This window comes from Petromyzon marinus, chromosome 70, assembly GCF_048934315.1.
Source record: "Petromyzon marinus isolate PM22_M1 ecotype Great Lakes invasive population chromosome 70, UKy_Petmar_22M1.pri1.0, whole genome shotgun sequence".
Lineage (NCBI taxonomy): Eukaryota > Metazoa > Chordata > Hyperoartia > Petromyzontiformes > Petromyzontidae > Petromyzon > Petromyzon marinus.
In genome coordinates this window covers 5,247,366-5,272,602 of record NC_133736.1, presented here as the reverse complement: position 1 = coordinate 5,272,602, position 25,237 = coordinate 5,247,366, and the positions used below count along the sequence as shown (strand labels likewise).

Below are 25,237 nucleotides of genomic sequence, written 5' to 3'. Positions count from 1 at the left end.
TAGAGATCCAGAGACTCATAGAGACCCACAGAGACCCACAGAGACTCATAGAGACCCACAGAGACTCATAGAGACCCACAGAGACCCATAGAGATCCAGAGACTAATAGAGACTGAGACCCAACAAGACCTATAGAAACCCTGAGAGATCCACACTCCACGCGAGCACGGAGAGAGACAGCAGCAGTGTTGGGATCAAACCCACAAACTCATGTATATCAGGCGAGGTAGTTAACATATTTTAGCCACCGCGATGATGATGATGGGAGAGAGACACACAGACTCCAAATATACAGCAGCAGCATTGGGATCAAACCCACAAACTCATGTATATCAGGTGAGGTAGTTAACATATTTTATCCACCGTGATGATGATGATGGGAGAGATACGCAGACTCCAAATATACAACAGCAGCGTTGGGATCGAACCCACGACCTCATGTATATCAGGTGAGGTAGTTAACATACTTTAGCCACCGTGATGATGATGGGAGAGAGATGCAGACTCCAAATATACAACAGCAGCGTTGGGACCGAACCCACAATCTCATGTATATCAGGTGAGGTAGTTAACATATTTTAGCCACCGCGATGGTGATGATGGGAGAGACACGCAGACTCCAAATATACAGCAGCAGCATTAGGATCGAACCCACGATCTCATGTATATCAGATTTTCTTGTAGTGGTGTTCACAACTGATGATGATTGCTTCTTGTGTTGCAGTCGAAACGTCGTGAGAATTTTATTGTTTTATATTTTTATTATTTTATTGTTTCCCTTCTACGTGGTGGTGACTTTACCGAAAGAACCAAGAATGTGAATCCCTGCAGTCACGAAAGCTTTAAATAAAAATTAAATTTAAAAAATCATGTATATCAGGTGAGGTAGTTTACATATTTTAGCCACCACGATGATGATGATGATGGAAGAGAGACACGCAGACTCCAAATATGCAGCAGCAGGGTTGGGATTGAACCCACGACCTCCTGTATACCAGGCGAGGTAGTCAAGATCTCGGCGCTGAGCGGAGAGACCACACAACACTGCAGCGTTGATCACTGACGCCACTGACCTGCGAGTGGAGTGTAAAGCTACCAACTATAATCTTGGCTCTTCCGGTAAAGTCACCACGTAGAAGGGAAACAATACAATAATAAAAATAAAAAACAATAAAATTATCACGACGTTTCGACTGCAACACAAGCAATCATCAGTAGTAGTATCATCAGTAGTAGTAGTATCATCATCAGTGGTAGCATCATCAGTGGTAGTATCATCAGTAGTAGTATCATCAGTAGTAGTATCATCAGTGGTAGTATCATCAGTAGTATCATCAGTAGTAGTATAATCAGTGGTAGTATCATCAGTGGTAGTATCATCAGTAGTAGTATCATCAGTGGTAGTATCATCAGTGGTAGTATCTTCAGTAGTATCATCAGTGGTAGTATCATCAGTAGTATCATCAGTGGTAGTATCATCATTAGTAGTATCATCAGTGGTTGTATCATCAGTAGCATCATAAGTGGTAGTATCAACAGTAGTAGTATCATCAGTGGTAGTATCATCAGTAGTAGTATCATCAGAAGTTGTATCATCATTAGTAGTATCATCAGTGGTTGTATCATCAGTAGTATCATCAGTGGTAGTATCATCAGTAGTAGTATCATCAGTAGTTGTATCATCATTAGTAGTATCATCAGTGGTTGTATCATCAGTAGTATCATCAGTGGTAGTATCATCAGTAGTAGTATCATCAGTAGTAGTATCATCAGTGGTAGTATCATCAGTAGTAGTATCATCAGTAGTAGTATCATCAGTGGTAGTATCAACAGTAGTAGTATCATCAGTGGTAGTATCATCAGTAGTAGTATCATCAGTGGTAGTATCATCAGTGGTAGTATCATCAGTAGTATCATCAGTGATAGTATCATCAGTAGTAGTATCATCAGTAGTAGTATCATCAGTGGTAGTATCATCAGTAGTGGTATCATCAGTAGTGTATCATCAGTAGTAGTATCATCAGTAGTTGCATCATCAGTAGTAGTATCATCAGTGGTAGTATCATCAGTGGTAGTATCATCAGTGGTAGTATCATCAGTGGTAGTATCATCAGTGGTAGTATCATCAGTAGTAGTATCATCAGTGGTAGTATCATCAGTAGTAGTATCATCAGTGGTAGTATCATCAGTAGCAGTATCATCAGTAGTAGTATCAGCATCATCATCAGTGGTAGTATCATCAGTAGAAGCATCATCAGTTGTAGTATCAGCATCATCATCAGTGGTAGTATCATCAATAGTAGTAGTATCAGCATCATCAGTAGTAGTAGTATCATAAAAAACACATAAAACAAAAAAATTATCACGACGTTTCGACTGCTACACAAGCAATCATCATCAGGCAATGATGATTGCTTGTGTTGCAGTCACGAAAGCTTTAAATCAAAATCTACCAACTGTCATTTTTTATGACACCGGGTATAGGGCCCTTACCGACATGCCACGTGATTCTGGCAGTCACAAATCGCAGCTCAACCAATTGGCTTATCACCACCACCATCATCATCACCACCACCACCACCACGTGGACATTTACAGCAGCAGAACAAGTGCTCTCAACGCGTGACGTCGATTATAAATACGGAGGGGTGGGGGTGGGGGGAAATCGAAGGACTTTGAGAAAATAAATCCACGAGACCACTGGGAGAGAGAGACCCACAGAGACCCATAGAGACCCACAGAGACCCATAGAGGCCCATAGAGACCCATAGAGACCCACAGAGACCCTTAGAGACCCAGAGACCCATAGATACCCACAGAGACCCACAGAGACCCATAGAGACCGAGAGAGACCGAGAGAGACCTACCGACCCACAGAGATCCACACCCACGGAGACCCATCGAGACCCACAGAGACCCATAGAGACCCACAGAGACCCATAGAGACCCACAGAGACCCACAGAGACCCACAGAGACCCATAGAGACCGAGAGAGACCTATCAACCCACAGAGATCCACACCCACGGAGACCCATCGAGACCCACAGAGACCCACAGAGACCCACAGAGACCCACAGAGACCGAGAGAGACCTACCGACCCACAGAGATCCACACTCACGGAGACCCATCGAGACCCACAGAGACCCATAGAGACCCATAGAGGCCCATAGAGACCCATCGAGACCCATAGAGACCCATAGAGACCCACAGAGACCCATAGAGACCCACAGTGACCCGAGACTCATAGAAGCAGAGACTAAAAATTACCATCAGAAACCCATAGAGACCCACACACAGAGACTCACGCACAGAGACACACACACACAGAGACCCCCACACACAGAGACCCACACACAGAGACCCACAGAGACCGACGCACAGAGACCCACACACACAGAGACCCACACACACAGAGACCCACACACAGAGACCCACACACACATTCGAGACCCACACACACAGAGACCCACACACAGAGACCCCCACACACAGAGACCCACACACACAGAGACCCCCACACACAAAGAGACCCACACAGAGACCCACACACAGAGACCCACAGAGACACACACACAGAGACCCACAGAGACACACACACAGAGACCCACACACAGAGACCCACACACAGAGACCCACACACAGAGACCCACGCACAGAGACCCACACACAGAGACCCACTGAGACACACACACAGAGACCCACACACACAGAGACCCACACACACAGAGACCCACACACACAGAGACCCACACACACAGAGACACACACACACAGAGACACACAGAGACCCCCACACACAGAGACCTACACACACAGAGACCCACACACAGGGACCCACACTACACCTAAGTTATTTTCCGCATCACCTGGTTAGGAAGGCCTCTCAGTGAGCTGTTGACTAGCTCTGTTGTCAGCAGCAAGCACCTGCCCATCGCAACCTGAGAGCAGCTCGACCAAGTGGCAGGCTTCGTCGTCCTCATTGTCATCATCGTACGGACAATGGATAGCAGCAGCAGAAGCAGCAGCAGGAGCAGGCGAACACCCTGAACGCCGTGGTGACGTCGATTGGAAACGTGGAGGGAAAACTTTGGTAGGACTCGGAGACAAATCCACGCCGCCACCACGGGGGTAGAGAGAGAGAGAAAGACGCGCAAACTTTAAATATACAGCGGCAGGGTCGGGATCGAACCCACGACCTCCTGCGTAGCAGGCGACGTAGTCAACATCTCCTAGCCACCGTGATGATGACGATGATGATGACAGACACACAAACTCCAAATAAACAGCGGCCGGGTCGGGATCGAACCCACGACCTCCTGCGTACCAGGCGAGGTAGTCAACATCTCCTAGCCACCGTGATGATGATGATGATGAGAGACACGCAAACTCTAAATATACAGCGGCAGGGGTGGGATCGAACCCACGACCTCCTGCGTAGCGGGCGACGTAGTCAACATCTCATAGCCACCGTGATGATGACGATGATGATGAGAGACACACAAACTCCACATCTACAGCAGCAGCAGCAGGCAGTCGTCAGGGTTCAGTATGAAACCCACTGGGCTCCTGCAGAGTAGGCGAGGTAGTCAACATCTCCTAGCCACCGTTTTAATGATGAGAGAGAGAGAGAGAGACTCAGACTCCACAAATACAGCAGCAGCAGGCGTCGTCAGGGTCGGGATCAAACTCACCGACTTGCTGCGTACCAGGCGAGGTAGTCAACATCTCCTAGCCACCGTGATGAGAGAGAGAGACACGCGCAAACTCTACACCTACAGCGGCAGCAGCAGGCAGTCAACACTGCACCATAGACTCAACAGTGTTGAGTCTATGGTGCAGTGTTGAGTCTATGGGCAGTGTTGAGTCTATGGGCAGTGTTGAGTCTATGGTGCAGTGCTGAGTCTATGGTGCAGTGTTGAGTCTATGGTGCAGTGCTGAGTCTATGGTGCAGTGTTGAGTCTATGGGCAGAGTTGAGTCTATGGGCAGTGTTGAGTCTATGGTGCAGTGCTGAGTCTATGGGCAGTGTTGAGTCTATGGGCAGTGTTGAGTCTATGTGCAGTGTTGAGTCTATGGTGCAGTGTTGAGTCTATGGGTAGTGTTGAGTCTATGGGTAGTGTTGAGTCTATGGTGCAGTGTTGAGTCTATGGTGCAGTGTTGAGTCTCTGGTGCAGTGTTGAGTCTATGGGCAGTGTTGAGTCTATGGTGCAGTGTTGAGTCTATGGGCAGTGTTGAGTCTCTGGGCAGTGTTGAGTCTATGGGCAGTGTTGAGTCTGTGGGCAGTGTTGAGTCTATGGGCAGTGTTGAGTCTGTGGGCAGTGTTGAGTCTATGGGCAGTGTTGAGTCTGTGGGCAGTGTTGAGTCTATGGGCAGTGTTGAGTCTATGGTGCATGTTGAGTCTATGGGCGGTGTTGAGTCTATGGGCAGTGTTGAGTTTATGGGCAGTGCTGAGTCTATGGGCAGTGTTGTGTCTATGGTGCAGTATTGAGTCTATGGGCAGTGTTGAGTCCATGGTGCAGTGTTGAGTCTATGGTGTAGTGTTGAGTCTATGGTGCAGTGTTGAGTGTATGGTGCAGTGTTGAGTCTATGGTGCAGTGTTGAGTCTATGGAGCAGTGTTGAGTCTATGGTGCAGTGTTGAGTCTATGGGCAGTGTTGAGTCTATGGGCAGTGTTGAGTCTACGTGCAGTGTTGAGTCTATGGTGCTGTATTGAGTCTATGGGGCTGTGTTGAGTCTGTGGGCAGTGTTGAGTCTATGGGCAGTGTTGAGTCTATGGTGCAGTCTTGAGTCTATGTGCAGTGTTGAGTCTCTGGTGCAGTGTTGAGTCTATGGGCAGTGTTGAGTCTATGGTGCAGTGTTGAGTCTATGGTGCAGTGTTGAGTCTATGGGTAGTGTTGAGTCTGTGGGCAGTGTTGAGTCTATGGGCAGTGTTGAGTCTATGGTGCAGTCTTGAGTCTATGTGCAGTGTTGAGTCTCTGGTGCAGTGTTGAGTCTATGGGCAGTGTTGAGTCTATGGTGCAGTGTTGAGTCTATGGTGCAGTGTTGAGTCTATGGGTAGTGTTGGGTCTATGGGTAGTGTTGAGTCTATGGTGCAGTGTTGAGTCTATGGTGCAGTGTTGAGTCTATGGGTAGTGTTGAGTCTATGGGCAGTGTTGAGTCTATGGTGCAGTGTTGAGTCTATGGGTAGTGTTGAGTCTATGGGCAGTGTTGAGTCTATGGTGCAGTGTTGAGTCTATGGTGCAGTGTTGAGTCTATGGTGCAGTGTTGAGGCTATGGGTAGTGTTGAGTCTATGTGCAGTGTTGAGTCTATGGTGCAGTGTTGAGTCTATGGGTAGTGTTGAGTCTATGGTGCAGTGTTGAGTCTATGGTGCAGTGTTGAGTCTATGGGCAGTGTTGAGTCTATGGTGCAGTGTTGAGTCTATGGTGCAGTGTTGAGTCTCTGGGCAGTGTTAAGTCTATGGTGCAGTGTTGAGTCTATGGTGCAGTCTTGAGTCTATGGGTAGTGTTGAGTCTGTGGTTAGTAGTGAGTCTATGTGCAATGTTGAGTCTATGGGCAGTGTTGAGTCTATGGGCAGTGTTGAGTCTATGGAGCAGTGTTGAGTCTATGGTGCAGTGTTGAGTCTGTGGGCAGTGTTGAGTCTATGGGCAGTGTTGAGTCTATGAGCAGTGTTGAGTCTATGGGCAGTGTTGAGTCGATGGGTAGTGTTGAGTATATGGTGCAGTGTTGAGTCTATGGGTAGTGTTGAGTCTATGGAGCAGTGTTGAATCTATGGTGCAGTGCTGAGTCTGATAAGTCTGTGGGTCTCTGTGTGATGAGTCTGTGGGTCTCTGTGTGGTGAGTCTGTGGGTCTCTGTGTGGTGAGTCTGTGGGTCTCTGTGTGATGAGTCTGTGGGTCTCTGTGTGGTGAGTCTATGGGTCTCTGTGTGAGTGAATCTATGGGTCTCTGCGTGATGAGTCTGTGGGTCTCTGCGCGAGTCACTCACGACAGGGCCGAAGATCCACCACCACCTTGCAACGCTCAAGACAACTCTGTTCAATCACTGGCTGGCTCAAGCCAGATTCAAACCCAGGCTCTCAAACGGTGCCGGCTCACGGCTTTTATGACCAAAACCTCCTCTCTCCCTGCTCCCTCCGCCCTCCGGCTCCCACTCGAATGTGAATCGCTTAAAAACTTGCTTGTTCCAACTCCGCCAATTCCGGTTGAATTTCCCCCGTCGGGGTCGAGTTGCCACGAGGTGACGACATCTCCACCGAGTGAAAACAGCACCACCACTCTGGGCAAGAGAACGGCAGGGGAGGGGGGGGTGCCTGTGGAAGGTGACATCACGGATACATTTCTGAGGTGCCCTCAATCGCCTGAGTCTGTGGGTCTCTGTGTGGTGAGTCTGTGGGTCTCTGTGTGGTGAGTCTGTGGGTCTCTGTGTGGTGAGTCTGTGGGTCTCTGTGTGGTGAGTCTGTGGGTCTCTGTGTGGTGAGTCTGTGGGTCTCTGTGTGGTGAGTCTGTGGGTCTCTGTGTGGTGAGTCTGTGGGTCTCTGTGTGGTGAGTCTGTGGGTCTCTGTGTGGTGAGTCTGTGGGTCTCTGTGTGGTGAGTCTGTGGGTCTCTGTGTGGTGAGTCTGTGGGTCTCTGTGTGATGAGTCTGTGGGTCTCTGTGTGGTGAGTCTATGGGTCTCTGTGTGGTGAGTCTGTGGGTCTCTGTGTGGTGAGTCTGTGGGTCTCTGTGTGATGAGTCTGTGGGTCTCTGTGTGGTGAGTCTGTGGGTCTCTGTGTGGTGAGTCTATGGGTCTCTGTGTGGTGAGTCTGTTGGGTCTCTGTGTGGTGAGTCTGTTGGGTCTCTGTGTGGTGAGTCTGTTGGGTCTCTGTGTGGTGAGTCTGTGGGTCTCTGTGTGGTGAGTCTGTGGGTCTCTGTGTGGTGAGTCTGTGGGTCTCTGTGTGGTGAGTCTGTGGGTCTCTGTGTGGTGAGTCTGTGGGTATCTGTGTGGTGAGTCTGTGGGACTCTGTGTGGTGAGCCTGTGGGTCTCTGTGTGGTGAGTCTAAGAGTCTCTGTGTGGTGAGTCTGTGGGTCTCTGTGTGATGAGCCTGTGGGTCTCTGTGTGGTGAGTCTGTGGGTCTCTGTGTGATGAGTCTGTGGGTCTCTGTGTGATGAGTCTGTGGGTCTCTGTGTGGTGAGTCTGTGGGTCTCTGTGTGGTGAGTCTGTGGGTCTCTGTGTGGTGAGTCTGTGGGTCTCTGTGTGAGTCTATGGGTTTCTGTGTGAGTCTGTGGGTCTCTGTGTGATGAGTCTGTGGGTCTCTGTGTGGTGAGTCTGTGGGTCTCTGTGTGATGAGTCTGTGGGTCTCTGTGTGATGAGTCTGTGGGTCTCTGTGTGGTGAGCCTGTGGGTCTCTGTGTGATGAGTCTGTGGGTCTCTGTGTGGTGAGTCTGTGGGTCTCTGTGTGGTGAGTCTGTGGGTCTCTGTGTGGTCAGTCTGTGGGTCTCTGTGTGGTGAGTCTGTGGGTCTCTGTGTGGTGAGTCTATGGGTCTCTGTGTGGTGAGTCTGTGGGTCTCTGTGTGGTGAGTCTGTGGGTCTCTGTGTGATGAGTCTGTGGGTCTCTGTGTGGCGAGCCTGTGGGTCTCTGTGTGGTGAGTCTGTGGGTCTCTGTGTGGTGAGTCTGTGGGTCTCTGTGTAAGTTAGTGGATCTTATAGACGCAACACCGCCCATAGACTCAACATTGCACCATAGACTCAACACTGCACCATAGACTCAACACTGCACCATAGACTCAACACTGCACCATAGACTCAACACTGCACCATAGACTCAACACTGCACCATAGACTCAACACTGCACCATAGACTCAACACTGCACCATAGACTCAACACTGTACCATAGACTCAACACTGCCCATAGACTCAACACTACCCATAGACTCAACACTGCACCATAGACTCAACACTGCCCATAGACTCAACACTGCATCATAGACTCAACACTGCCCATAAACTCAACACTGCACATAGACTCAGCACTGCACCAGAGACTCAACACTGCCCATAAACTCAACACTGCACCATAGACTCAACACTGCTCCATAGACTCAACACTGCACATAGACTCAACACTGCACCATAGACTCAACACTGCGCAGCGACTCAAGACTGCACCATAGACTCAACACTGCACCATAGACTCAACACTGCCCATAGACTCAACACTACCCATAGACTCAACACTGCACCATAGACTCAACACTGCACCATAGACTCAACACTGCACCATAGACTCAGCACTGCACCAGAGACTCAACACTGCACCATAGACTCAGCACTACCCATAGACTCAACACTGCTCCATAGACTCAACACTGCCCATAGACTCAACACTGCCCATAGACTCAACACTGCACCATAGACTCAACACTGCACCATAGACTCAACACTGCCCATAGACTCAACACTACCCATAGACTCAACACTGCTCCATAGACTCAACACTGCACATAGACTCAACACTGCACCATAGACTCAACACTGCACCATAGACTCAACACTGTACCATAGACTCAACACTGCCCATCGACTCAACACTGCACCATAGACTCAACACTGCACCATAGACTCAACACTGCACCATAGACTCAACACTGCTCCAGACTCAACACTACCCATAGACTCAGCACTGCACCATAGACTCAACACTACACATAGACTAACCACTGCACATAGACTCAGCACTGCACCATAGACTCAACACTGCACCATAGACTCAACACTGCCCTAAGACTCAACACTGCCCATAGACTAAACACTGTCCATAGACTCAACACTACCCATAGACTCAACACTGCCCATAGACTCAACACTGCACATAAACTCAACACTGCACCATAGACTCAACACTGCACCTATGCAGTACCCACGTCTGGTGTAACTCAGACATCCAACAGACATACACAGAGACCCCTCTCTCTACTCCTCTGTCCCCCCCAAACAAACTTCTTAATCTTTTAAAGACAATAACGATGAGAGGGCGAGGCGATAGCGTCTCATAAGATCCGGGGAAACGCCGCACGAGGCTCTTGTTAACAATCTGCCAAGAATGACGGCAGTGACTTGGACGAGGTCACAAGACGTCTCGACGAGGTCGCAAGATGTCTACGACGAGGTCCCAAGACGTCTACGACGAGGTCACAAGACGTCTACGACGAGGTCTCAAGACGTCTCAAGGAGCTCGCAAGACGTCTACGACGAGGTCTCTCAAGACGTCTACGACGAGGTCACAAGACGTCTCAAGGAGCTCGCAAGACGTCTACGACGAGGTCTCTCAAGACGTCTACGACGAGGTCACAAGACGTCTACGACGAGGTCTCAAGACGTCTACGACGAGGTCTCAAGACGTCTACGACGAGGTCTCAAGACGTCTCAAGGAGCTCGCATGACGTCTACGACGAGGTCACAAGACGTCTCAAGGAGCTCGCAAGACGTCTACGACGAGGTCTCACAAGACGTCTACGACGAGGTCTCAAGACGTCTCAAGGAGCTCGCAAGACGTCTACGACGAGGTCACAAGACGTCTCAAAGAGCTCGCAAGACGTCTACGACGAGGTCTCACAAGACGTCTCAAGGAGCTCGCAAGACGTCTACGAGGTCACAAGACGTCTCAAAGAGCTCGCAAGACGTCTACGACGAGGTCTCAAGACGTCTCAAGGAGCTCGCAAGACGTCTACGACGAGGTCTCACAAGACGTCTACGACGAGGTCTCAAGACGTCTACGACGAGGTCACAAGACGTCTCAAGGAGCTCGCAAGACGTCTACGACGAGGTCTCACAAGACGTCTACGACGAGGTCTCAAGACGTCTACGACGAGGTCACAAGACGTCTCAAGGAGCTCGCAAGACGTCTACGACGAGGTCTCAAGACGTCTCAAGGAGCTCGCAAGACGTCTACGACGAGGTCTCACAAGACGTCTACGACGAGGTCTCACAAGACGTCTACGACGAGGTCTCAAGACGTCTCAAGGAGCTCGCAAGACGTCTACGACGAGGTCACAAGACGTCTACGACGAGGTCACAAGACGTCTATGACGAGCTCTCTAAGTGTATAGTGTAGTGTATAGTGTAGTGTATAGTGTAGTGTATAGTGTAGTATACTAATACAGCACTAGTGTATAGTGTAGTGTATAGTAGTGTATAGTGTAGTGTGGTGTGTATCGTAGTGTATAGTGTAGTGTATAGTGTAGTGTATAGTGTAGTATATAGTGTAGTGTATAATGTAGTGCATAGTGTAGTATACTAGTACAGCACTAGTGTATAGTGTAGTGTGTAGTGCAGTATACTAGTACAGCACTTGTGTATAGCGTAGTGTATAGTGTAGTGTGTAATGCAGTATACTAGTACAGCACTTGTGTATAGTGTAGTGTGTAGTGCAGTATACTAGTACAGCACTAGTGTATAGTGTAGTATATAGTGTAGTGTATAATGTAGTGTATTGTGTTGTATATTAATACAGCACTAGTGTATAGTGTAGTGTGTAGTGCAGTATACTAGTACAGCACTAGCGTATAGTGTAGTGTATAGTGTAGTATACTAGTACAGCACTAGTGTATGGTGCAGTGTGTAGTGTATAGTGTAGTGTATAGTGTAGTATACTAGTACACTACTAGTACAGCACTAGTGTATAGTGTAGTGTATAGTGTAGTATACTAATACAGCACTAGTGTATGGTGCAGTGTGTAGTGTATAGTGTAGTGTATAGTATAGTGTATAGTGTAGTATACTAGTACACTACTAGTACAGCACTAGTGTATAGTGTAGTGTATAGTGTAGTGTACTATTACAGCACTAGTGTATAGTGTAGTGTGGTCTGTATCGTAGTGTATAGTGTAGTGTGTATAGTGTAGTGTATAGTGTAGTATACTAGTACAGCACTAGTGTATAGTGCAGTGTGTAGTGTATAGTGTAGTGTATAGTGTAGTGTATAGTGTAGTGTATAGTGTAGTATACTATTACTGGTAGGAACCTCCTGGTTACAACACCACCAGCCCACAGGGGATTATTGTGTCCGTCCGTCCGTCGTGCATCCGAAAATGGGAGGGGCTGGGTGGGGAGGGGCTGGGTGGGGAGGGGCTGGTCACCCCGTGGTGCCCCCCTTATAAAACTCAACGTTTCACCGACTCACGCCGGCTTGTGCTGAACGCATCCCCACCACGTGGTGCCGCCGTTGTTGTTGACACCTGGCCATCGACCGAGCAACCCAACGTTTCTACTGCCAGCTCCTCCCTCGGCAGGACAAACGTGTTACCGCGCACCGGTGTATTGCCACAACATTTACAAATCCGAGTACGACGTTTCGCCAGTAATTACAACCGGCTTCATCAGGCGACGGCCAGATTCGTGTAGAAGTCCACCTTACTGCGTTCGTCACACACACGTGTATATAATTATAGAAGGCGTCGTAGATGCGGTGACCACGCTTCTACGGTCTGCACGCGCGTTACACGGGGGGCCTCTGGAGCGTGTCCCTCCCTACCAGTCTTCTTTTAAACGTAGCTATTTCTCTAATTTGTTGAAGGCTACTCACGGTTCCAAGGCTCTGGTCCGTTGCAGGCGGGCCATCAGAAAGCCGGACCCGAAGACTTTCCAGCCACCCAAATAAACCTCGAAAACCACGACCACGGAAAAACCCCGACCCCCCAACACACCCACCCTCCCCTACTCCCCTCGCGGCGTACCCGGGGGCAGAGCTGTTCAGGCGAGGTCGAGGCTCCGGGCGAAGACCGACTTTTCTCGACTAGGCCTCGAGGATTATTTTTTTTTATAATCGGCGGGGGAGAGAAAGGGAAAACTGAAAACCGCCCAGCCGCGTGCCAGCAAGCGATCGCGAGAGACGGCGGGCGTGGGTGCGATCATTCGTAATTAGCGAGACCGATCGGAGGCTCGCAAAAGGCGAAGACGCTCAAAAGTCACGGAGCGATCATAAGTGGCGCTTTTTGGGTTCCAGAACACGCGGGAGAAATGGGATCGTAATCGGCGGTGTAGAGACTCCAAATGTAGCAGCGCTCGTCACTGTTATCGTAATCGGCGGTGTAGAGACTCCAAATCTAGCAGCGCTCGTCACCGTCAGTAACCGGCGGTGTAGAGACTCCAAATCTAGCAGCGCTCGTCACTGTTATAGTAATCGGCGGTGTAGAGACTCCAAATCTAGCAGCGCTCGTCACCGTCAGTAATCGTCGGTGTAGAAACTCCAAATCTAGCAGCGCTCGTCACTGTTATAGTAATCGGCGGTGTAGAGACTCCAAATCTAGCAGCGCTCGTCACCGTCAGTAACCGGCGGTGTAGAGTCTCCAAATCTAGCAGCGCTCGTCACTGTTATAGTAATCGGCGGTGTAGAGACTCCAAATCTAGCAGCGCTCGTCACCGTCAGTAATCGGCGGTGTAGAGACTCCAAATCTAGCAGCGCTCGTCACTGTTAGTAATCGGCGGTGTAGAGACTCCAAATCTAGCAGCGCTCGTCACTGTTATAGTAATCGGCAGTGTAGAGACTCCAAATCTAGCAGCGCTCGTCACCGTCAGTAACCGGCGGTGTAGAGACTCCAAATCTAGCAGCGCTCGTCACTGTTATAGTAATCGGCGGTGTAGAGACTCCAAATCTAGCAGCGCTCGTCACCGTCAGTAATCGTCGGTGTAGAGACTCCAAATCTAGCAGCGCTCGTCACTGTCAGTAATCGGCGGTGTAGAGACTCCAAATCTAGCAGCGCTCGTCACTGTTATAGTAATCGGCGGTGTAGAGACTCCAAATCTAGCAGCGCTCGTCAATGTCTGTAATCGGCGGTGTAGAGACTCCAAATCTAGCAGCGCTCGTCACCATCAGTAATCGGCGGTGTAGAGACTCCAAATCTAGCAGCGCTCGTCACTGTCAGTAATCGGCGGTGTAGAGACTCCAAATCTAGCAGCGCTCGTCACCATCAGTAATCGGCGGTGTAGAGACTCCAAATCTAGCAGCGCTCGTCAGTCAGTAATCGGCGGTGTAGAGACTCCAAATCTAGCAGCGCTCGTCACTGTCAGTAACCGGCGGTGTAGAGACTCCAAATCTAGCAGCGCTCGTCACTGTCAGTAATCGGCGGTGTAGAGACTCGAAATCTAGCAGCGCTCGTCACCATCAGTAACCGGCGGTGTAGAGACTCCAAATCTAGCAGCGCTCGTCACTGTTATAGTAATCGGCGGTGTAGAGACTCCAAATCTAGCAGCGCTCGTCACCGTAAGTAATCAGCGGTGTAGAGACTCCAAATCTAGCAGCGCTCGTCACCGTCAGTAATCGGCGGTGTAGAGACTCCAAATCTAGCAGCGCTCGTCAGTCAGTAATCGGCGGTGTAGAGACTCAAAATCTAGCAGCGCTCGTCACTGTCAGTAACCTCCGCTTTTGTCCCGCCCCTTCTCCACATTTACCGCGCTCCTCACCCCGCCCCCTCCCCTCTACCCCGCTCCGCCTCCCCACGCTAACTCCGCCTCCTTCCCCTTTACCCCGCCCCCTCCACACACTAACCCCGCCTCCCTTCCTCTTTACCCTGCTCCCCCTCAATACACTAACTCCGCCTCCCCTCCCTTTTACCCCGCCCCCTCCACACACTAACTCCGCCTCCTCTCCCCTTTACCCCGCCCCCTCTCTACATGCTAACCCCGCCTCCCTTCCCCTTTACCCCCCCCCTCTCCACACACTAACCCCGCCTCCCTCTCCACACTAACTCCGCCTCCCTCCTCGTTAGCCCACCCCCTTTCTACACACACTAGCCCCGCATCCCAATCCTCTTTACCCCGCCCCCTCTCACCACACTAACCCCGCCTCCCCTTTACCCCGCCCCATCTCCCCACACAAACCCCGCCTCCCCTTGACCCCGCCCCATCTCCCCAACACAAACCCCGCCCTCCCCTTTACCCCGCCCCATCTCCCCACACTAACCCCGCCCTCCCCTTTACCCCGCCCCCTCTCACCACACAAACCCCGCCCTCCCCTTTACCCCGCCCCATCTCCCCACACTAACCCGCCCTCCCCTTGACCCCGCCCCATCTCCCCAACACAAACCCCGCCCTCCCCTTTACCCCGCCCCATCTCCCCACACTAACCCCGCCCTCCCCTTTACCCCGCCCCATCTCCCCACACTAACCCCGCCCTCCCCTTTACCCCGCACCCTCTCACCACACAAACCCCGCCCTCCCCTTTACCCCGCCCCATCTCCCCACACTAACACCGCCTCCCCTTTACCCCGCCCCATCTCCCCACACTAACCCCGCCCTCCCCTTTACCCCGCCCCATCTCCCCACACTAACCCCGCCCTCCCCTTTACCCCGCACCCTCTCACCACACAAACCGCGCCCTCCCCTTTACCCCGCCCCATCTCCCCACACTAACCCCGCCCTCCCCTTTACCCCGCCCCATCTCCCCACACTAACCCCGCCCTCCCCTTTACCCCGCCCCCTCTCACCACACAAACCCCGCCCTCCCATATTTACCACGCCCCGCCTCTCCCAACCAACGGACCAATCGGCCTTCCGCCATTTCCCCCCTCACGCCTCCCCCTCTGCCCCCGCCCCCCCCCCTCCCTCCCTCTGGCCCCGCCCCCAACCGCCGTTCACTTCAGCCCGAGATGGCGGCTGGCTGCTGCGGTGTCAAGAAGCAGAAGCTATCGTCGTCGTCGTCTTCCTCTTCGTCGTCTTCGTGCGCCGGAGCCTCGGCGGCGGCGGCCGCGGCGGCGTCGGCGGGGCCCTACGGCTCCGTGGGGTCGGCGGCCGCGGGGATCGCCATCGCAGCCGCAGCCGCAGCAGCCGCAGCCGCCGCCTCAGCCGCCGCTTCAGCCTCCTCGGCCTCGATCCCCTCAGCCGGGCACGACTCCACCTCAGCGCCATCGTCGGGCGGCAGCAGCAGCAGCAGCAGGGAGATGATCATCGCCGCCTCTCGTCACAATCACAACAACCACCACCAGCAGTCGCAACAGCAACAACAGCAGCAGCAGCCACAGCAGCCGCAACAACAGCAGCAACAACAACAGCAGATGCAGCAGCAGCAGCAGCAACAGCAGAGTAACGGAGTGTCGAGACGCATCAGCAGCAGCAGCAGCAACATGGTGGCGTCTGCCGAGATGTGCTTCTATTGCTTCGACGTCCTCTACTGCCAGATGCATGGCTACCAGGCGCCTCGCAGTCCTCGCTTCACCAACGACGCCTAGTGAGTGTGCACGGGGGTGGGGGGTGGTGGGGGGTGGTGGTGTGTTGTTGTGGTGTGGTGTGGTGGTGAGTTGTGTGGTGGTGGTGAGTTGTGGTGGTGAGTTGTGTGGTGGTGTGTTGTGTGGTGGTGTGTTGTTGTGGTGGTGGTGTGTTGTGTTGTGGTGGTGAGTTGTAGTGAGTTGTGTTGTGGTGGTGAGTTGTGTTGTTGTGGTGTGTTGTGGTGGTGAGTTGTGTTGTGGTGGTGAGTTGTGGTGGTGGTGAGTTGTGTGGTGAGTTGTGGAGTGGTGGTGAGTTGTGTTGTTGTGGAGTGTTGTGTTGTTGTGGAGTGTTGTGCGGTGGTGGTGAGTTGTGTTGTAGTGAGTTGTGTTGTAGTGAGTTGTGTTGTAGTGAGTTGTGTTGTGTTGTAGTGAGTTGTGTTGTGGTGGTGAGTTGTGTTGTGGTAGTGAGTTGTGTTGTGGTGGTGAGTTGTGGTGGTGGTGGTGAGTTGTGTTGTGGTGGTGGTGGTGAGTTGTGTTGTGGTGGTGGTGAATTGTGTGGTGGTGGTGAATTGTGTTGTGGTGGTGAGTTGTGTTGTGGTGGTGAGTTGTAGTGAGTTGTGTTGTGGTGGTGAGTTGTGTTGTGGTGGTGAGTTTGGTGGTGGTGAGTTGTGTTGTGGTGGTGAGTTGTGTGGTGGTGAGTTGTGTTGTGGTGGTGAGTTGTGTTGTGGTGGTGTGGTGGTGAGTTGTGTTGTGGTGTGGTGGTGAGTTGTGTTGTGGTGGTGAGTTGTGTGGTGGTGGTGGTGAGTTGTGTTGTTGTGGTGGTGGTGAGTTGTGTTGTGGTGGTGAGTTGTGTTGTTGTGGAGTGTTGTGTGGTGGTGGTGAGTTGGTGTAGTGGTGAGTTGTGTTGTTGTGGAGTGTTGGTGAGTTGTGTTGTGGTGGTGAGTTGTGTGGTGGTGGTGAGTTGTGTGGTAGTGGTGGTGAGTTGTGTGGTGAGTTGTGTTGTGGTGGTGGTGAGTTGTGTTGTGGTGGTGAGTTGTGTTGTGGTGGTGAGTTGTGTTGTGGTGGTGAGTTGTGTTGTGGTGGTGAGTTGTGTGGTGGTGGTGAGTTGTGTTGTGGTGGCGAGTTGTGTGAGTTGTGTTGTGTGAGTTGTGTTGTGGTAGTGAGTTGTGGTGTGTGAGTTGTGTGAGTTGTGTTGTGGTGGTGAGTTGTGTGAGTTGTGTGGTGGTGGTGAGTTGTGTGGTGGTGGTGAGTTGTGTGGTGAGTTGTGGAGTGGTGGTGAGTTGTGTTGTGGTGGTGGTGAGTTGTGTTGTGGTGGCGAGTTGTGTTGTGTGAGTTGTGTTGTGGTGGTGAGTTGTGGTGGTGAGTTGTTGTAGTGATGGTGGTGAGTTGTGGTGTGGTGGAGTGAGTGGTGGTGAGTTGAGTTTAGGGGTTGTTGTAGTGGGGAGAGTGGTGGTGAGTTGTGTTGAAGTGTAGTGTTGGTGGTGAGTTGGTGTAGTGGTGGTGGTGGTGAGTTGTGTTGAGGTGGTAGTGGTGTGGGAGTGGTGGTGCTGGTTGTGAGTTGTGTTGAGGTGTGGTGGTGGTGAGTTGAGTTTAGGTGTTGTGGTAGTGGGGAGAGTGGTGATGAGTTGTGTTTAGATGTTGTTATGTTGAGGTGTGGTGGTGGTGGGGAGAGTGGTGGTGAGTTGAGTTTAGGTGTTGTGGTAGTGGGGAGAGTGGTGGTGAGTTGTGTTGAGGTGTTGTGGTGGTGAGTTGAGTTTAGGGGTTGTGGTAGTGGGGAGAGTGGTGGCGAGTTGTGTGGTGGTGAGTTGAGTTTAGGGGTTGTGGTAGTGGGGAGAGTGGTGGTGAGTTGGGTGGTGGTGAGGTGTAGTGGTGGTGAGTTGAGTTTAAGGGTTGTGGTAGTGGGGAGAGTGGTGGTGAGTTGTGTTGAGGGGTTGTGTTGAGGTGGTGTTTGAGTGATGGTGATGGTTGTGAGTTGTGTAGTGGTGGTGGTGAGTTGTGTTGTGGTGGTGGTGTGGGGAGAGTGGTGAGTTGTGGTGAGGTGGTGGTGTGGGGAGAGTGGTGGTGGTGTGGGGAGAGTGGTGGTGGGTGGTGGTGAGTGGTGGTGAGTTGTGTTGAGGTGGTGGTGTGGGGAGAGTGGTGGTGAGTGTGAGGTGGTGGTGAGTAGTTGTGGTGGTGAGTGTGTTGAGGTGGGGGTGAGTGTGGTGGTGGTGGTGGTGGTGAGTGTGTTGAGGAGGTTGTGGGTGGAGTGGGGGTGGTGAGTGTGTTGAGGTGGTGGTGTGGGGAGAGTGGTGGTGAGTAGTTGTGGTGGTGAGTGTGTTGAGGTGGGGGTGAGTGTGGTGGTGGTGGTGAGTGTGTTGAGGAGGTTGTGGGTGGAGTGGGGGTGAGTGTGGTGGTGGTGAGTGTGTTGAGGTGGTGGTGTGGGGAGAGTGGTGGTGAGTAGTGGTGAGTGTTGAGGTTGTAGTTGGAGTGGAGATGATTGTGGGAGCGGCGTTGTTGTGTGGTGAGAATTGTTGTTGGTGAGGTGGGTTGCAGTGGTGAGTGATGTTGACGATGACCTGCTACTATCACTACTACTATCACTGTCACTACCACTACTACTGTCACTACTGTCACTATTACTACTACTCTCACTACTACTACTGTCACTATCACTACTACTATTACTACTACTGTCACTCACTACTACTGTCACTACCACTACTACTGTCACTACTACTACTGTCACTATCACTACTACTGTCACTATCACTACTACTATTACTACTACTGTCACTCACTACTACTGTCACTACCACTACTACTGTCACTACTATCACTACTACTATCACTGTCACTACCACTACTACTGTCACTATTACTACTACTGTCACTCACTACTACTGTCACTACCACTACTACTGTCACTACTGTCACTACTACTGTCACTACTACTGTCACTAACTACTATCACTACTACTCACTACTACTACTGTCACTACTACTACTGTCACTACTACTACTGTCACTACTACTACTGTCACTGCTACTACTGTCACTATCACTACTACTGTCACTACCACTACTACTGTCACTACTACTACTACTGTCACTAACTACTATCACTACTACTACTACTACTGTCACTACTGTCACTATTACTACTACTGTCACTATCACTACTACTATTACTACTGTCACTCACTACTACTGTCACTACCACTACAACTGTCACTACTACTGTCACTGTCACTACTACTATTACTACTACTATCACTGTCACTACCACTACTACTGTCACTACTGTCACTATTACTACTACTGTCACTACTACTACTGTCACTATTACTACTACTGTCACTCACTACTACTGTCACTACCACTACTACTGTCACATCCACTACTACTGTCACTACCACTACTACTGTCACTACTACTACTACTGTCACTAACTATTATCACTACTACTCACTACTACTACTACTGTCACTATCACTACTACTGTCACTATCACTACTACTGTCACTCACTACTACTGTCACTATCACTACTACTGTCACTCACTACTACTGTCACTATCACTATTACTGTCACTATCACTACTACTGTCACTACTACTACTGTCACTATCACTACTACTGTCACTACTACTATCACTACTACTGTCACTACTACTATCACTACTACTGTCACTATCGCAACTACTATCACTACCACTACTAATGTCACTACCACTACTATCACTACTGCTGTCACTACTATTACTACTACTGTCACTACCACTACTGCTATTACTACTACTGTCACTATCACTGCTACTGTCACTACCACTACTACTGTCACTATCACTACTGCTGTCACTACTGTCACTACCACTACTGTCACTAACACTACTACTACTATCACTACTACTATCACTATCACTACTGCTGTCACTATCACTACTACTGTCACTACTACTACTACTGTCACTACTACTACTGTCACTATCACTACTACTGTCACTATCACTACTACTGTCACTACTACTACTCACTACTACTACTGTCACTACTACTACTGTCACTATCACTACTACTGTCACTATCACTACTACTGTCACTACTACTATCACTATCACTACTACTGTCACTACTACTACTGTCACTATCACTACTACTGTCACTACTACTACTGTCACTATCACTACTACTGTCACTACTACTACTACTGTCACTATCACTACTACTGTCACTACTACTACTACTGTCACTACTACTACTGTCACTACCACTACTACTGTCACTACTACTGTCACTATCACTACTATTGTCACTAACTACTACTGTCACCACTACTACTGTCACTACCACTACTTTCACTATCACTACTACTACTGTTACTACTACTACTGTCACTACTATTACTACTACTGTCACTACTACTACTGTCACTGTCACTACTACTGTCACTACTACTACTGTCACTGTCACTACTACTGTCACTACTACTAATATCACTACTACTGTCACTACTACTACTATCACTACTACTGTCACTACCGCTACTGTCACTATCACTACTACTGTCACTACTACTACTGTCACTAACTACTATCACTACTACTGTCACTACTACTACTGTTACTACTACTACTGTCACTACTATCACTACCACTACTACTGTCACTACCACTACTACTGTCACTACCACTACTGTCACTACTACTACTGTCACTACTACTACTGTTACTACTACTACTGTCACTATCACTACTACTGTCACTACCACTACTGTCACTATCACTACCACTACTTCTGTCACTATCACTACTACTATCACTACCACTACTTCTGTCACTATCACTACTACTGTCACTACTACTACTGTCACTATCACTACTACTGTCACTACTACTGTCACTGCTACTACTACTGTCACTATCACTACTGCTGTCACTACCACTACTGTCACTATCACTACTACTGTCACTATCACACTACTACTATCACTATCACTACTACTGTCACTATCACTACTACTGTCACTACTACTACTGTCACTACTACTACTACTGTCACTACTACTACTACTACTGTCACTACTACTACTACTGTCACTACCACTACTGTCACTACCACTACTACTGTCACTACCACTACTACTGTCACTACCACTACTACTGTCACTACCACTACTACTGTCACTACTACTACTACTGTCACTACTACTACTGTCACTACTACTACTGTCACTCTGTCACTACTACTACTACTGTCACTACTACTACTGTCACTATCACTACTACTGTCACTATCACTACTACTGTCACTATCACTACTACTAGTGTCACCACTACTACTACTGTCACTAACTACTATCACTACTACTGTCATTACTACTGTCACTATCACTACTACTGTCACTACTACTACTGTCACTACTACTACTACTGTCACTACTACTCTCACTACTACTACTGTCACTGTCACTACTACTGTCACTATCACTACTACTGTCACTATCACTACTGCTGTCACTACCACTACTACTGTCACTGTCACTACTACTGTCACTACTACTGTCATTACCACTACTGTCACTATCACTACTACTGTCACTACTACTGTCACTATCACTACTACTGTCACTGTCACTACTACTGTCACTACTACTGTCACTATCACTACCACTACTACTATCACTACCACTACTACTGTCACTACTACTACTGTCACTACCACTACTACTATCACTACCACTACTACTGTCACTACTACTACTGTCACTATCACTATCACTACTACTGTCACTACCACTACTACTGTCACTACTACTACTACTGTCACTATCACTACTACTGTCACTACCACTACTACTGTCACTACTACTACTGTCACTACTACTACTACTGTCACTACCACTACTACTGTCACTGTCACTACTACTGTCACTACTACTACTACTGTCACTATCACTACCACTACTACTGTCACTACTACTACTGTCACTATCACTACTACTGTCACTGCCACTACTACTGTCACTACTACTACTATCACTACTACTCACTACTACTACTGTCACTACTACTGTCACTACCACTACTACTACTGTCACTGCTACTGCTGTCACTACTACTGTCACTACTACTGTCACTACCACTACTACTACTGTCACTGCTACTGCTGTCACTGCCACTGACTCGCTCCGCTGGCCTCGTCCACAGCTGTCGCTGCTGCTAAGCCCTCGCCTTGCCGTGACCTCGCGGGCCAACACAGACAGTGGCTGAGCCTCTTTGCAGACTCGCCCCTCGCTCCGTTATTAATCCACGGGCGGGTGAGCGTGCGGGTGAGCGGGCGGGTGAGCGGGAGGGTGAGTGGGTGGGTGAGCGTGCGGGTGAGCGGGTGGGCGGTTGAGCGGGCGGGTGAGCAGGTGGGCGGTTGAGCGTGCGGGTGAGCGGGAGGGTGAGCGGGTGGGTGGGTGAGCGGGCCGGTGAGCGGGCGGGTGAGCGGGCGGGCGGTTGAGTGGGAGGGTGAGCGGGCGGGCGGTTGAGCGGGAGGGTGAGCAGGTGGGTGAGCGGGAGGGTGAGCGGGCGGGCGGTTGAGCAGGAGGGTGAGCGGGCGGGTGAGCGGGAGGGTGAGCGGTTGAGCGGGCGGTTGAGCGGGAGGGTGAGCAGACGGGTGAGCGGGAGGGTGAGCGGGAGGGTGAGCGGGAGGGTGAGCAGACGGGTGAGCGGGAGGGTGAGCGGGAGGGTGAGCAGACGGGTGAGCGGGAGGGCGAGCGGGCGGTTGAGCGGGAGGGTGAGCGGGCAAGCGGGCGGGCGAGGGGGAGAGTGAGAGGGTGAATGAGTTTGTGAATTAGAAGGTGAGAGGGTGAATGAGTTGGTGAGAGTGGGAGAGTGGGATAAATGGCGAGGGAGAGAGTGCGAGTGAGTGAGCCGATAGATGTTGGTAGCCTTTGCGTAACGTTGACACAAGCCGCCGTGGGGAGAGAGCGAGAGGGACAGTGAGAGAGAGAACGAGAGAGACAGGGTGAGAGAGAGAGCGAGACAGACCGAGAGAGAGAGGGTGAGACAGAGGGTGAGTGAGAGACAGAGAGAGAGACTTTTGACTTTTAAACAACTTTTATTGCCGCCAGCAGCAAAAGCACTGGACGCGGTTTCGATACGAAACGCACAAAGTCACCAGCAACACAAATTAAAATAAACGTTACAAATCCACGCGCTGTGGCGCTAAAAAGCACCGCGCACAACACGAAAGAAAAGTCACGTGGTGGTGGTGTTGGTGGTTGTGGTGTTGGTGGTGGTGGTTGTGGTGTTGGTGGTTGTGGTGGTGTTGGTGGTTGTGGTGGTGGTCGTGTTGGTGGTTGTGGTGGTGGTTGTGGTGGTGGTGGTGGTTGTGGTGGTGGTGGTTGTGGTGGTGGTGGTGGTCATTCGCGCATGCCACGTTGACGAGCGAGCGCTTCAGAAGGTGAACACGTGGGGTGCCGTCCACGCTGGTACAGAGAGGGGCTTTTTTTCCGACTCCCCAGCGTTCGAAGAAGACGTGCACATCACCGACACGTGTGTGTGTGTGGTATGCGTGCTCCAACCGGAGCCGCGCCTTAAGCAGGCCCCTGAACGCTGGAAGCAGCACAGAGCAGCCGTCAGTGTCACCTTCCAGCATCTTTTTTCTCGTTCTGTACACCGTCATCTTCGCCTGAGTGAGTGAGAGAGAGGGTGATACAGAGAGACACAGAGAGGGATACAGAGAGAGACACAGAGAGAGAGGGGGTGAGACAGAGAGGGACACAGAGAGAGAGAGAGAGGGTGATACAGAGAGACACAGAGAGAGGGGGTGAGACAGAGAGAGAGAGGGTGATACAGAGAGACACAGAGAGGGGGGGGGGGTGAGACAGAGAGGGACACAGAGAGAGAGAGAGAGGGTGATACAGAGAGACACAGAGAAGGACACAGAGAGAGACACACAGAGAGAGAGGGGGTGAGACAGAGAGGGACAGAGAGAGAGAGGGTGATACAGAGAGACACAGAGAGAGGGGGTGAGACAGAGAGAGGGTGATACAGAGAGACACAGAGAGGGACACACAGAGAGAGGGTGAGAGAGAGAGAGGGTGAGAGAGAGAGGGTGATACAGAGAGACAGAGAGAGAGAGGGTGATACAGAGAGACACAGAGAGAGAGGGGGTGAGACAGAGAGAGGGTGAGAGAGAGAGGGTGATACAGAGAGACACAGAGAGGGACACAGAGAGAGAGAGGGGGTGAGACAGAGAGGGACACAGAGAGAGAGAGGGTGATACAGAGAGACACAGAGAGAGGGGGTGAGACAGAGAGAGGGTGAGAGAGAGAGGGTGATACAGAGAGACACAGAGAGTGGGGGTGAGACAGAGAGAGGGTGAGAGAGAGAGAGAGGGGGGGCGCACGGATCGCTGTGACCCAGTGGCACCCTGCCCTGGTGGGAACAGGACTCCGTGTCCTCGCTATTTTCTACTGACTGGAGTGGGGGGGGGGAGTGAGGGGGGGGATCACGTGATGACCGGGATCAACCGCGGCCACAGCCAGAGGTGCTGCACTGGACGTGCACAGAGACCCACAGACTCATTACGCAGAGACCCACAGACTCATCACACAGAGACCCACATACTCATCACACAGAGACCCACAGGCTCATCACACAGAGACCCACAGGCTCACCACACAGAGACCCACAGACTCACCACACAGAGACCCACAGACTCACCACACAGAGACCCACAGACTCACCACACAGAGACCCACAGGCTCATCACACAGAGACCCACAGGCTCATCACACAGAGACCCACAGACTCATCACACAGAGACCCACAGACTCATCACACAGAGACCCACAGACTCATCACACAGAGACCCACAGACTCACCACACAGAGACCCACAGACTGTGTGTCTGTGTCGACTCAACCTCAAATGAGTACCTGCTGCTGTGGCGTGTAGTAAACATCGCTACCACTGGGGGAGACAAAGGCGGCCGGGCGTGGTTGCTGGCCACCCACCCCCCCCGTGTGCCACAGCGCCGGTTACTTTCATAGGCGCTGCTCGCTAACGGCACTTGCCCCAACAGTCTGTTGAGGC

The 25,237-nt window shown here is 50.9% G+C and overlaps 2 protein-coding genes across 6 annotated transcripts in view; one reads left to right on the top strand and one right to left on the bottom strand.

Annotated features, from left to right (window-relative positions):
- The window catches only part of LOC116957120 (uncharacterized), a 76,548-nt gene extending 62,221 nt beyond the window's left edge, over nucleotides 1-14,327 (bottom strand). The window contains exon 1 of one of the 4 annotated variants that reach the window (XM_076055217.1): nucleotides 12,709-14,327. The gene's annotated coding sequence lies outside the window, so the exon portion shown is untranslated. The remainder of the gene's footprint in view (nucleotides 1-12,708) is intronic. The other 3 variants (XM_076055216.1, XM_076055215.1, XM_076055218.1) reach the window with 3 other exon arrangements.
- A 1,266-nt stretch (nucleotides 14,328-15,593) lies between these two features.
- Nucleotides 15,594-25,237, top strand: part of LOC142906766 (AMMECR1-like protein) — a 26,177-nt gene continuing 16,533 nt past the window's right edge. For both annotated transcript variants that reach the window (XR_012930487.1, XM_076055214.1), the window contains exon 1: nucleotides 15,594-16,196. Coding sequence is in view for 1 of the 2 variants with exons in the window: in XM_076055214.1 (XP_075911329.1) it covers nucleotides 15,619-16,196 (578 nt within the window). In the remaining variant the exon portion in view is untranslated. The remainder of the gene's footprint in view (nucleotides 16,197-25,237) is intronic.